The sequence below is a fragment of the Styela clava genome, chromosome 14, assembly GCF_964204865.1.
Source record: "Styela clava chromosome 14, kaStyClav1.hap1.2, whole genome shotgun sequence".
In the NCBI taxonomy this organism is placed as follows: domain Eukaryota; kingdom Metazoa; phylum Chordata; class Ascidiacea; order Stolidobranchia; family Styelidae; genus Styela; species Styela clava.
In genome coordinates, this window is record NC_135263.1 from 14,020,665 (window position 1) to 14,034,655 (window position 13,991).

A 13,991-nucleotide genomic window follows, 5' to 3' on the forward strand; every position below is an offset into this window, starting at 1 on the left:
TGTCGACGATGAAGCCACTGTTGCTTCAGATTCTGTAGTATTTGACTTCTTCAACGAATGCGTCATATTCAACTTTGTCAGATTTAGGCACACAGATGTTCCATGTCATACGCGTTTATTGTAAAACGGTTGACTGTAAATAAAATGAAATAATCAATAAACAATCACAAGATGAGGGCAGAAAAAAAATGCATAAACAGAAAGTTAATAGAAAATAAACTTACATATGATAACGCTCCAAAGGCCTTAATCGACAAGAAACGGACAGGAAACGTGAACGATAACGTTATTGGAATAAAAATAGCAACTAAATTTAGAAAGCAGTTAATTAGAATAAAATATAAAAAATACATGAACAAATAAAGCAATAAATCACGACGATGGTGATATGGGGCCCCGGCTACGATACTACCACCACGGTTCTACCTAACGAGACCAAATGCCCCTCACAGCAGATAATGCGAAAATACACCACACCACTAACCCCTTAACAAGATTAAACAAGAACCACCTATACGACGCGTAAAGTCGAGGTAAGGTAAGGTAAAAGGGTTAATGGCGTCTTTGACAACTGGGTCTTTTGCGCCAAATATCAAAAAGAGCAGTCAGTATGATACAATAAAATAGGTTCACAACTCTCGTTTGGTGGATATAGCAAAGCTAATAATAAATGGAATCAAATCAGGAACATTGAAAATACAAATAATTTCCCAGGGCACATGCATTTTTGCTGCTTCACGTCTTAATTCGCATCGTAAGTTATTATACTTGGGACAATATAAAATAAAATGGGAAACAGTTTCATTTGTGTCACATCGACTACAGTGCCCGGTGGGTTGTAGCCCTATTTTAAATAAATGATAGTTGAGTCTGATGTCCAGTTTGAAGCCAAAAAAAGACTATTTCTTCTTGGCGGGAAAAATTAAAATAGACAGTCTTTTGGGCTATATGAGTTCGAAAGTTCTTATAATGGCTTGCAGTATCGTTAGTTCGGTATGTTAAATTCCATTTTGCAAGACATGCTTGCTTGCACAATGTCTTAGCTTCTTTCAATGGCCGTTGGAGAATTCCATTTGCTCCGTCTTTCACCTGTCGATCCACTGCCTCATTACCGCTAATTCCAATATGTGCTGGTATCCACAGAAACTTGATATCAGTCGTGTGACAAATAATAGAATGAAGTAGTTGTATTTCTGTCGATAAAAAATGCTTAACATCCTAAATATTCTGTATGCTTTCCAATGCAGAAAGACAATCGCACAATATTAATACTTTTGAAGGCCTATTTTGTGATATCCATATCAAACTTCGATATATGGCATATAATTCCGTACAGTAGGAAGTAGACAATGGATCGAGGCGGAATTTATTCGAAACGTCACAATCTGGAATAAAAAAAAGCAGCACCACAGCGAGGTGCAGATTTTGAACCGTCAGTATAGATCTCCAGATAATCTGGATATTCCATTTCAATATACTCCAAACATTGTAACACAACACTAGTAGGATTGTTGGATGTGACAGATATAGTTGATACTGTATCCACTTCAGGCGGAAGTATATTCCAGGGTGGTATGGGGAAAAATTTAGTCCTATTGACAACTATGTTGGAAATAAATTCGAGAGATTGTAAGCATATTAAAAGTTACAAAGGAATCAGAGTCTGGATAATCCTCATGCCAAGACTGCTTAATGAGTGATTCATTAGGATGATTCTTGTGAGAAAGGAGCAGGCATTTGCACATCCCCAGATTGTACCACTGAGTAACCGCAATATATTAATTATTTTTAGACATTTCTCATGTATGTACTCGACATGTCTTTTGTAATTGAGTCTTGAATCAAACACAACGCCCAAATATTTAAATTCGGATGTGACAGGTATTACTGAGTCCTTGATTCTAAGTTGGATTGTATGGATTTTCTTGCGCTTGGTAAAAAGCATAATAGAGGATTTTGTGGTGGAAAGTTTAAACCCCCGCCTATAACACCAGGTTATTATGGCATTTAAGGAAGCTCGAACTTTTTGGTACTATTTTCAGGATATGCAATCCGGTCTCCCAAAAAGCTCCATCATCAGCAAAAAGTTTGACCAATGAAGGGACATTTTGTGGTAAGCTATTGATCATAACGGAAAACAGAATTGGGCTGAGAACACTGCCTTGGGGAATACCGTTTCTTATAATGGCTTGCAGTATCGTTAGTTCGGTATGTTAAATTCCATTTTGCAAGACATGCTTGCTTGCACAATGTCTTAGCTTCTTTCAATGGCCGTTGGAGAATTCCATTTGCTCCGTCTTTCACCAGTCGATCCACTGCCTCATTACCGCTAATTCCAATATGTGCTGGTATCCACAGAAACTTTATATCAGTCGTGTGACAAATAATAGAATGAAGTAGTTGTATTTCTGTCGATAAAAAATGCTTAACATCCTAAATATTCTGTATGCTTTCCAATGCAGAAAGACAATCGCACAATATTAATACTTTTGAAGGCCTATTTTGTGATATCCATATCAAACTTCGATATATGGCATATAATTCCGTGCAGTAGGAAGTAGACAATGGATCGAGGCGGAATTTATTCGAAACGTCACAATCTGGAATAAAAAAAGGCAGCACCACAGCGAGGTGCAGATTTTGAACCGTCAGTATAGATCTCCAGATAACCTGGATATTCCATTTCAATATACTCCAAACATTGTAACACAACACTAGTAGGATTGTTGGATGTGACAGATATAGTTGATAAAACTGTATCCACTTCAGGCGGAAGTATATTCCAGGGTGGTATGGGGAAAAATTTAGTCCTATTGACAACTATGTTGGAAAAAAATTCGAGAGATTGTAAGCATATTAAAAGTTACAAAGGAATCAGAGTCTGGATAATACTCATGCCGAGACTGCTTAATGAGTGATTCATTAGGATGATTCTTGTGAGAAAGGAGCAGGCATTTGCACATCCCCAGATTGTACCTCTGAGTAACCGCAATATATTAATTATTTTTAGACATTTCTCATGTATGTACTCGACATGTCTTTTGTAATTGAGTCTTGAATCAAACACAACGCCCAAATATTTAAATTCGGATGTGACAGGTATTACTGAGTCCTTGATTCTAAGTTGGATTGTATGGATTTTCTTGCGCTTGGTAAAAAGCATAATAGAGGATTTTGTGGTGGAAAGTTTAAACCCCCGCCTATAACACCAGGTTATTATGGCATTTAAGGAAGCTCGAACTTTTTGGTACTATTTTCAGGATATGCAATCCGGTCTCCCAAAAAGCTCCATCATCAGCAAAAAGTTTGACCAATGAAGGGACATTTTGTGGTAAGCTATTGATCATAACGGAAAACAGAATTGGGCTGAGAACACTGCCTTGGGGAATACCGTTTTGTAGGAAATTTGTAGCCGACATCGACGAATCTACTCTGACTTAAAATGAGCGTGTGGTGAGAAATGAACAAATCCATTGATGAATCCTGCCACGTACTCCAATTTGGAATAGTTTATATAATAGACCCTCTCTCCACACCATGTCATAAGCCTTTTCAATATCTAAAAAGACTGCAACCACAGAACGCTTATTTCCATGGGCTTTGTAACTTCATCATGTAGAGCAAGAATTTTATCCGTGGTCGATCTGTTACTTATAAATCCACTTTGACTTGAATTGAATAGATTATTTGTTTCGAGGAATCATTTAATTCTATGATTAATCAATCTCTCCATAAGTTTACAAAGATTGCTCGTGAGAGCAATCGGTCTATATGACGCTGGATCATAACTTGGTTTGATGGGCTTCAATATTGGAATAACAACTGAAGGTTTCCATGGGGTGGGGACACGACCAGAAAGCCATATTGAATTAAAAAGTTGCAGTAAAATATCTAAGCATTCTGTAGACAGATGACGAATCATCTGATAGCATATTCTATCACATCCTGGAGATGTATTTTTGCGAGGACGAAGTGTGTTTAAGTTTTTGTATTGTGAATGGTATATTGGGAGGACTTCAGTTGTATTTGTTAGGGATGCATTGTGTATTTCAAACGTCTCTTTGATAGCGAGAAAATCAGGGTTATAGTTGTTTGAGCTGCTAACATTGGAAAATCTTGATGCAAGGACATTCCTCTTGCCTAAGCTATCTGTGATGGTCCTATCATCCGATATTAGAGCTGGTATCTTTCGGTATTTTCAAATACCCCAAAAGGATTTTATAACTCCCCAAACAGTGTTTAATTTAACACTACGGTCAAGTGAATTGCAGAAACTGGACCATGCTTGCTTTTTTGCTTCCGGGATAGTTCTTCTAGCTTCTGCTCTTCGTTTTTTAAAAATGATAATATTTTGTGGAGAAATGTTTCTTTTCATTTTATTATATGAAACTTTCCTTAGTCTTATAGCCTTTGCACAATATTGTGTCCACCAGGTTACCCCAATTTTATTCATGAGTTTAGTTGTGAGGATCGATGACTGGGCGGATTTGATGATACATTTTGTGAAAAACTCATTTGCCTGATCAGTATTGGCAGGAAGTGCACTGGCTAATAAAAGTTCATTGCTCAGCTTCTTAAATTTATCCCAATTTGCATTTTTAAAGATAGAATATGGAATATGTGTACTAGATTTTGTAACTGCATCTTCAATGCATGTATTTATGAGAAAATGATCACTTCCAAGAAGTTGTCCAGTCACTTCACAAGTACATTTGTGTCCTATATCGTTGGATGCTAAAGTGAGGTCAAGAAGGGACCATCTCGTGGCCTGGCCATTACGTAATATATTGATTCTCGTCGGCGTGTTCGTGTTCAGCACGACAAGATTAAAACGATCGATGATATTATAAATCATTTTTCCTCTAATATCGGAGTTTTATTGAACAGTTGAGTTCAATAAAACATATTTTGACATACTAATAGCAAGTCAAACATAATATTTCTTAACGCCAAATACATCAAGAATTTTGGCTTCTTTTTTTGGTAAAGGTTAGGCGGCAACCTAAGCTAGGCGCTAGGTACGTAAGTCTAATTCCAAAAAAGAATTGACCATATACCGAGCGGATTGCTAGATAATCAAAATGAATTACAGAAAACACACAGTCATCAACTTCATCATTAACAGAAAGAGAGAGGGTCAGAGACCATTGACGCTCTTGCCACAGCATATGACATGCGTAAACTTGCCGTTTTGTAATTCATGCTAATTGATGGATCCACGATAACAAAGTAGGAATTAAAATTTACCAAATTTGGTTTAAAAGGAATCTGTTGTTTGACAATAACAATCCACTGCGCGAACTGTAAAATAACTAAATCTCACTTTGATGATTTGTCACGTATTAACAGAAATTAATTCAGGCTATTATATTTGTTAGTTGTTTGTCAACGGTGTTCATAGACATACCGCACGTTATATCAATTACTCTTGCCATGATGGATAGATATTTGAAAAGGTAATTAATATTCTTCAGAAACCGATATACCGTGATGACCATGAGGCCACATAGCCAAGTTCTGCGTAAAAGATAGCAACACGCAGGAAACCAATTTAAAACGAAAACACGATGACATGACATTTGTGGTTTGATAGAATTCGATATGACATTGGTTTGGTATTCAGAGTACGTTGATTCAGATGTTACTTAATATCATCACGTTTGTCGTTCAACAAACAACATGTTAAAGCAGGGTTTAAAATAGAGGCGCACGTTAAGGTTTTCACAGTATACTTATAGAAAATTGGCATCAGGCAGTAAATGTTTCTCAGATTCACAACGTAATAGAAGATTAACATGTCAAAAGATTAGTTAAATACGAAAAATATAACGAAATATGCTGTCTGTAGTATGAAGTTGGAAACTCATGTATTCAAAGGCACAGCCCAATGTAAACATTTTTAAATTTGGTTTTACGCCAGGCTAAAATAGAATTAGCACGCCCGCTGTCAACCTTTGTCTGAATTCATGAGTTTTGTAATCTGACCTAGAATTGTTTTGTTTTGTACCACTTGTCTCTTACAAAGCAGGGGCAATTGCGTTAAAACAAGTTTATATTGACTAAATATGCTTGCTGAATGAAGTACATAATGCTCATATTGCATACCTCGCGTAATGGAATATACCATTACTCATAAGAAATGGGTTTCGGATAATAATAATACTTTTATGCTTGTATAAAATATGTCATTTTAATGTATTTGTCACTTCAGATTCTGATAGTTACAATACCTAATGTAATCTTATAGCAAATAAAGATGCAGCCCGAAAATGTAATTTTAGTCGTGTTTTTGAGTTGTGTCGTGCTTCCCTTTTCAACACCCCAAAAAGATCTTGGCTTATGCTCACAGGTTTACCTCATGCATCATTATTGCACGAGTCAACAAATCGGCAATATTGCTAAGGAGAATTTAGGGAGCAGTCGTAGCGAGGTTCGAGTGGGTAAAGCAGGGCCTCCTGGACCGCCAGGGCCGCGAGGAGAAGCAGCAGTGATAAATTACACAAATATATTTGCTAAAATGGAACAGAAGTTCAATGGTAAAGTATTATTATATTATTTGCTACCATAAGCAGTATACCACTACTAGACGCACTTCACTGACTTGTGTACACCTGAACTATAAATTGACATAGATCACATATATATATGTGTAACCTAAACTATAAAACAAATCATTCAAAAGTAGAGTATTTTGACGATAACTGATCTCAACGCCAAACACTTAGCCGAGGAACAAACGTTTTCTAACGCTCCTTTATTGACCATTCAAGATCTCAAATTGGAGTTTGATGAAAAATCATTGATGTATGACGAGATGGCTGAGCAAACAAAGAGGAATCAGATTTTAATTGATGAACTTCAGAAAAGTAAGATTTACGCAGTTTTTCGACTCTTTGAAAACAGTAGATCGTGTATATGCAACAAAAATGTATTTCTTATCACCTCAACTAAGGATAGGTTCGATGTTTACATGCAATTTGAATAAATCATACAGATATCATTCAACTAACAATCGTGGATTGCCAAACCGTGAAGCCTGAATACGCAAAATCAACTGATGAAAAAGGAGGGGTGTACGATATTTTCAGAAATAACAAACGTTACGAAGTATATTGTGATCTTACTACGGATGATGGAGGATGGATCGTAAGAGTATTTCAATAGAGCAAGGATTTTTTGTAAAATAGTTGATCTAGTGGCCCGTATTAGCATCGCGGTCTGAATCATGTGCCCATCAGCCCAGCTAAAGTGTAATAAATTGAGAACGCAATGCCTAATTCAGGATGTCCAACCTTTTTGGACGAAAGGTCACATTTAGTTTATGAATAATTGCGGGGGCCACTTGGCATGGTAGATGTTCTAGTTTTCACTACACCGACTACAGATCAATCAAAAAACAAACAAAGCACCTAAATTATAAGAACAATGGAAAGACGAAGATACAGTAAAGTCAAAAGTTTTAACCACACATAGATATTTCAATGGGAAGTATAGCATTTCGTTTATCCAACAAGTTTGTCTATAGTAGGTACAATGGCGATGTAGCAATGCGGAAAGGATTTTTCATATGACTGTCAGAAATTAGTGATCTCACGGGCGATTTGACATGGTTCACTAGCGAAAAAACTAGCTCGTACTAGTGGCCTAAGTACTGTGAAATATTGAGGTCATAAAAACTGCTTCTTCTAGCTTCACAGAAGAAGGACAGAAAAACAGATTGAAATACATGACAGACGATAAAAATAAATTCAAACATCTCTCTCCAGTAATAACGCTCACAAAAGGACATAAATAAGCTTTCGATGGCTGGGTGATGTTTCTCGCGCGTTTGAATGAAAAGAAATAATTTTTTTTTGTTAGAGGTTACAATAATGGCCCAGATTTGTAAAAGACATTGGGATTTGAATACTACCACGCGGGCCACTCAGAAACCTTCGGCGGGCCACACGTGGCCCGCGGGCCACGGGTTGGACGATCCTGGCCTAACCGGAAGGAATCCTGTTCTCCAAAAATTAGCATCTCGTTACTCACCAGTGAAGGTTAGTAACGAATTTTATTAAGACAAGACTATACTTACATTGCAGGTGTTTCAGCGTCGTCAAGATGGTTCGGAAAATTTTTATAGAAAATGGAATGACTACGCTAAGGGATTTGGAAACAAAACAGGCGAATTTTGGTTAGGTAAAGTAATTCACTCGTTATCTTAGCATAAACGTTATTTTCGGCTTTCAGTGATGATCTCCATTTTGATAATTCTAAAATACCATCTGTCAGGTCTAGACGCTTTGCATGCATTGACACTTGAAGGAGAATACGAATTGCGAATTGATCTTTTGGATAAAGAAGGTAACACAGCATACGCCAAATACAGGTGATCATTTAAGTTGAATAATAAATGCATATATTCGCATATGAATGTATCGGAAAAATGCATTGGAATTTTTGATTGAAAGATTAAAAGTTGTATGAAAGATAATCATGGAAAATTCAATAATAAAAGAATAACAAAATTTGCATTCCATTTGAAGCAGCGTATATTTTTATATGGTGACATTTTCAGCACATTTTCCATCGGAGCTATATCTACCAATTACGTGTTGAATGTAGGAGGTTACAGTGGGACTGCTGGAGATTCTATGACGTATCAGAATGGAATGCCGTTTTCAACACGAGATCAAGATAACGACAAATGGAGTTTGCATTGCGCAGATTTTACAAGAGGAGGATGGTGGTTTCAAACCTGTATGTATTCTCATTTAAATGGAAACTACGACGGAGAAGGCAATACACAGGCCGGTTCTGCTGGGTTGTACTGGGAGTATTGGAAAGGCTCTGGTTATTCCCTTGGAGGTTCTACAATGATGTTTCGTAAGAAGTAGTTTCTATAATCAGCGATCGAAGCAGCTGGAAATGGAAAAGTCAATTTTATTAAATTTTCATTAGTATATGTAATAAGCAGACTTATGTATATCTTTATCGCTTATATGTATAGTAAATGTAATCAGTCAAGTTTCTGTTTAATGCATTAAATAGGAGTTACAACAAAAATAATTATGAATAATTTATTGAAAATTTAAATAGATGCCTTTGTACATGCAGTTTGGTTTGCGGAACAGGCAACAGCAGACATCGACAGTTGAATGAAAACTACATATGACAACGCACCAACGAGAGTATTTTCAACCAATACTTGTTGTTTTTCCTTTAGCTTCAGGACATGTATATAGGGGGGAAAAAATACTCAGGATCAGAGTTCTTAACAGTGGTAAAATGACGAGTTGAGCCAGATATCGTAATTAATAAAGAAAGGAATAGGCTATAACTTGTAAAATAAAACGGGATTTTGAGACATTTAATACCCAAGCAAATACATCTGAGCAGGCGAACTTTATTCGATATGAATTGTTTGATCGTATTTGTACAGGCAAATATCCTTTCTATAAACAAACGGGACTGGTAAGAGTGGGAAACGCGCCAAAATATATATTCTGATATGGTATAGGCAAGGTTCTTGGACCACAAATTTTGTCTACCCAGACTGGCGGGCCATGTAAGTATAACGTAAAAAGTTACATTTTATGAACAATATTCACAGTGTTACAACAGCAAAATTGGGAAACGATAAGCCTCGTGCAAAAACTAAATTTAATTGCAATCTCATTAAATTTATTGAGATATTTTTGAGCTAAAACATTAAAATTTAATATTAGTTCGGTTGTGACAGCATCAGGCGGGCCAATTTGAATTACCCAACGGGCTGGATTTGGTCCGCGGGCCGTAGTTTGCTAGGTATAGACCTATTTCTGTTCTTGATGCAGGCGTTCATATTCATAATGATTTTTTCTACCTACTTTTACTATGAATATTAGCCATCATCACGATAGTTATGAGATATTTTATAGGTCAAGAGTCCTATTTCAATTAGCGACGACTTGAAGTGCTTATAACATGTATTGTAGAGGATATATTTGAATGAAAATATTTTACAATTATTATCGTATATTTCAATTTAGTCGAGATAGTTTGTGCGGCCTCGGCAATAAATCTAAAAGCAAATTGTGTCGCAATTAATTGTTTTCATTCCAGTTTCGATAGTGACTGAACATATCGTAAAATGTTTTCATTTCTTGCAATTTAGAGCATATAAAATAGCTCTTAAATATTATTTAGTATCTATCGCGAATTTTATCTTTATCACGGTGTGTTCATGACAATATCGTTCAGTTTAAATTGGCGGTATTAATTTATATATAAGCAAAAATAAAATCATAACATCCGACATGAAATATTTGAATCATCGCCGACTCGAAAAATAAAACACGATTTTGGTCTTAATTCTCCATCATTTGCGGATGGAAATTTGAGAGTCAGGTTCATTCATTTGATTATGACGATGATTGCGTAATAACATTTGAATTTTTCTGAATCGACGAATGTTTTTAGTTTGTTTGATGAATCACGGTTTCAGAATTTAATTATGCGCACAATAAATGTTAAAGGTTATTAGCACTATTTAACAATATGTAGAAAGTATAAATACCTGTTGATTTGAGAACTGTATATATTTCTTGTGCATTGTAGCGAATCGTCCAATGAATTTTATATCACGTGATTAACTGCGTTTCTCGGTTTCGTTATATCAATTAAATGAATATCAATTTATTCAAGTTTTTCAGGAATATTGTATTTTTATTATGTAATTTTGCTATTCCTAATATAAAATAGATTTTATATATTTATAGCAATATTAAATTCATTTTGGGCCTTGATGATAGTTATTGCTCCATGGACCCCAGCTTTGCGAAATTTCCAGTCAAGTTCTCAGAATTATTCAGTCAAATGGCAAGTTTTGTTCGTCACCCCTTTAGTAAATTCCCTTGAATAATCTCAAATTGTGTACTTTTTGAAAAACGCATCAAGTTACTGACTTTTCATAGTTAATCTCAATAAATTTTTATGGACTCATTCAAAGCATGAAATCTGACATTTGACAGCAAAGTCTTAGTTACAAACTTTCTTACAAATTATACTGATTGTATTAGTCGCTCCATTTTATATGGATGTCCGGGTACAAGCTTGCCTGTCATTGATCCTGATCTACCTGACAAATGACCGACAACCCGTGCCAGGCAATTTTCATTGATACTGATTGTATTATAATAAATTGCATAAAATTTAATGTTATTTCAAGGTAATTCAAGTCAGATATTGTAATTTTACTTTAATTCATTGAGTGTTTTTATGATTTTTACCTGTCGTTTCACTTTAGATCAAATAAGAGCAACTACTATTGTATAGTGATGCAATTCACTCGCCCTCCCATATATTTCACAGATTGTAAGGAATTGGGATAATAAGAGCCAGTGGAAAATTACTTGCTCGAAATTCTAAATCTTCAATAGGAGTGAACAATATATCTACAGTCTACTCACCTTGTGACGTCATCCATGCTCGATTACAGCTCAGTTTCATTTCATGCCTTCAATATTCACAGTCGACCATGCTTGGCATATGAATAAGTCCAAGTAGAATCCATAGATATGATCTAGGGCCTGACTAATGGAATGAGAAGAACCATTACGGAGTATAGATGGAGAAATAGTACTCCTGTAGGTTGTAAACCAAGATGGCGGACGCTGGAACGTAGTTCGTGTACCAGGTTAGGGTTAGGCCATTACTTCAGGTACGAGAGTCACTTGGCTAGTCCCCAAACACGTAATAGAAATAAAATAAGGAAAATTGGAATAAAATTATGGCCGGACCCTAACCTGGTACACACACTACGTTCCACAACCCGCTATCTCGGTTAACATACTACGGGAGTACCGGAGAAATAGCGACCGGAACTACTACCGGAATGCATTATGCTTAGGTCACATGATGAGTAATAATAATATGATAATACCGAGTCAAATAAAAGCAGAGTAAATGACATTTAATGAAGAAGGCTGCATCTACGCAATATAGAAGAACATATGGATGGATAGCATGGAAAACATACAAGAGTAAAAAAAATCAGACGCTTTACAAGGAAGTCTCTTTAGACGGCTAGTAAGCATTGATGTATAAAGTTTTCAAACAGTATTTTTACAAATTGTAATTTATAGTTCGAATACCTTAAGGAAGCGAATTTCCCAGTTTGACACCAACAAATTTGATTGAGAGTGATGGATGACCGCGTTCCACATGAGAACATTACTCATTTTTCTAATATTTTCACAACGTGAAAAACTGATAGAAAATAAAACGAGAGTTTCCACGATAGGATCAGGACATTGAACACTACCGCCAATTGCAACAGTAACAGTGCCTCTAAATTAGTGGGTCTCAACCTGTGGTATTGAAGCTTTTTAAGTGGTACGCGAGAAGCTTTGAATTATTGCAACAATTAACTTTCCAGTTGGCTAAAATATTACAACGCATTATAAACAACGCATTATCTTCCTTACTGTATGTATTCGCTAAACAGCGTTTATGGATGTGTCCCCATGCATAAGTTTCCTTGTTTATTTATGTAACCGTAACCAATCAGCAATAACTCAACAATGTCGTAACACGTAACAATTGCAATTTCTGCACCCATCCGCTCAAACACTTCTTTCGTTCAAACAGATATTCAAGCATGGTTGCAAACACTGCCTCGTTTTTGTAGTTTTGAGTGATATTCGTCGGTTTTCAGTTGTGATTCAAGAAAATAGTTGTGAAATAATTAGCTTAAATGTCATTATGTCTTCCGCGGAGCTTTACTTTGATGCAGTAATCGAAAATAAATCCCACAAATGCGATGGACAAGGTCAAACTTAGCTATATTAGTACCTGCAAACGGCACATGCTTTTTGATTTATTTTAATAAACATGGTGGTTTCAAACATGTAAACCAGTTTATAAGCGCCCACACATCAAAAAAATCTCAGAATAAGCATAAATTTTGCAATTGTAAATTATAAGGATAATTGTTCCGGGGTCAAAAGTCGGGGAAACGTCCATAGCGCTAGTACCTACCAGTCCTTGTCTCTAGAGCAGTGGTGCTTAACCTTTGTGAGCCTACCGAGCCTCTACGCTATTCCGCAAGCTTGTTTCGAACCCCAAACTTTTGAACTATGAACGCAATCTAAACTTATTAAAGGGTAATTCGATTTTGTACGAATTTATAGAAAATTTAACCGTCTTCAGTTGATAGAATATGAATTCGTTGCCTTATTGTTGAGCATAGGTTAATATTTCGGGTTAAATTTGAAGGACATGCTTTGTCAAAAGAGTATCAACCACCGAAGGAATCCCTGGTTGTGTCGTTGTTTGTGGCAGAATAGAATTGCAACAAACAGTACATTTTATTCATTTTAGTGACACTTTTGCTGCTATTCTTCGGTAACCAATTGAGAGATACGTGCATGACTTAATTTAAAAAAAAAAGCATTTTTCATGTCATTTTCGCATCGGAGTCGGGTAAAGTCATACTGCACATAGTCATCAGACCAAGTTCCTTTCTTGAATGACATATTTCACAAAAATACTCCTCAGAATTGCAAGGTTTTTTGCAGAAAAGAAACATTGAACCAATATGAAAATTGCGTTATATTCTTAGATACCAATTCGCCGTGTCGAAATGACCATTGTTACAATGGCGTCGGACGGCCAAATACCTCGTTGCCAACAAGATGTTTTTTGGTATAAACTAAAAGTTGTGCTTATATAAAACAAAATGCGAAAGCAAAATTGCAACATTGGTGATTCAGAAGTTAAGATACTGTATCGAAAACACTAGTGGCTCAAGTCATACACATCACAGATTTCAGATAAAGATAAACTAAATCTACAAAATAATGGATGGCTAGGGCCAGGCATGGTCGGTTGCTGGGTCGTTGCGTGACAGCACGTTATATAATCTGACCAAGCTTGAAACACACTGCATACCAATATTCATTTAACAATTAACATAATAATTTGTTTAACTATTTGAGCAACGAGGTATCTGTGCGACCGAAGTAGTA

The 13,991-nt window shown here is 36.1% G+C and overlaps 1 protein-coding gene across 1 annotated transcript; it reads left to right on the forward strand.

Moving 5' to 3' along the window:
- The first annotated feature begins 6,212 nt into the window (after window positions 1–6,212).
- Window positions 6,213–9,041, forward strand: LOC120341194 (microfibril-associated glycoprotein 4-like). The gene is made up of 6 exons (XM_039409667.2): window positions 6,213–6,536; window positions 6,771–6,866; window positions 6,995–7,146; window positions 8,085–8,181; window positions 8,275–8,371; window positions 8,561–9,041. Exons 1-6 carry the CDS (start codon window positions 6,257–6,259, stop codon window positions 8,877–8,879), a joined length of 1,041 nt encoding a protein of 346 aa, XP_039265601.2. The 5' UTR covers window positions 6,213–6,256; the 3' UTR covers window positions 8,880–9,041.
- Window positions 9,042–13,991: the final 4,950 nt, after the last annotated feature.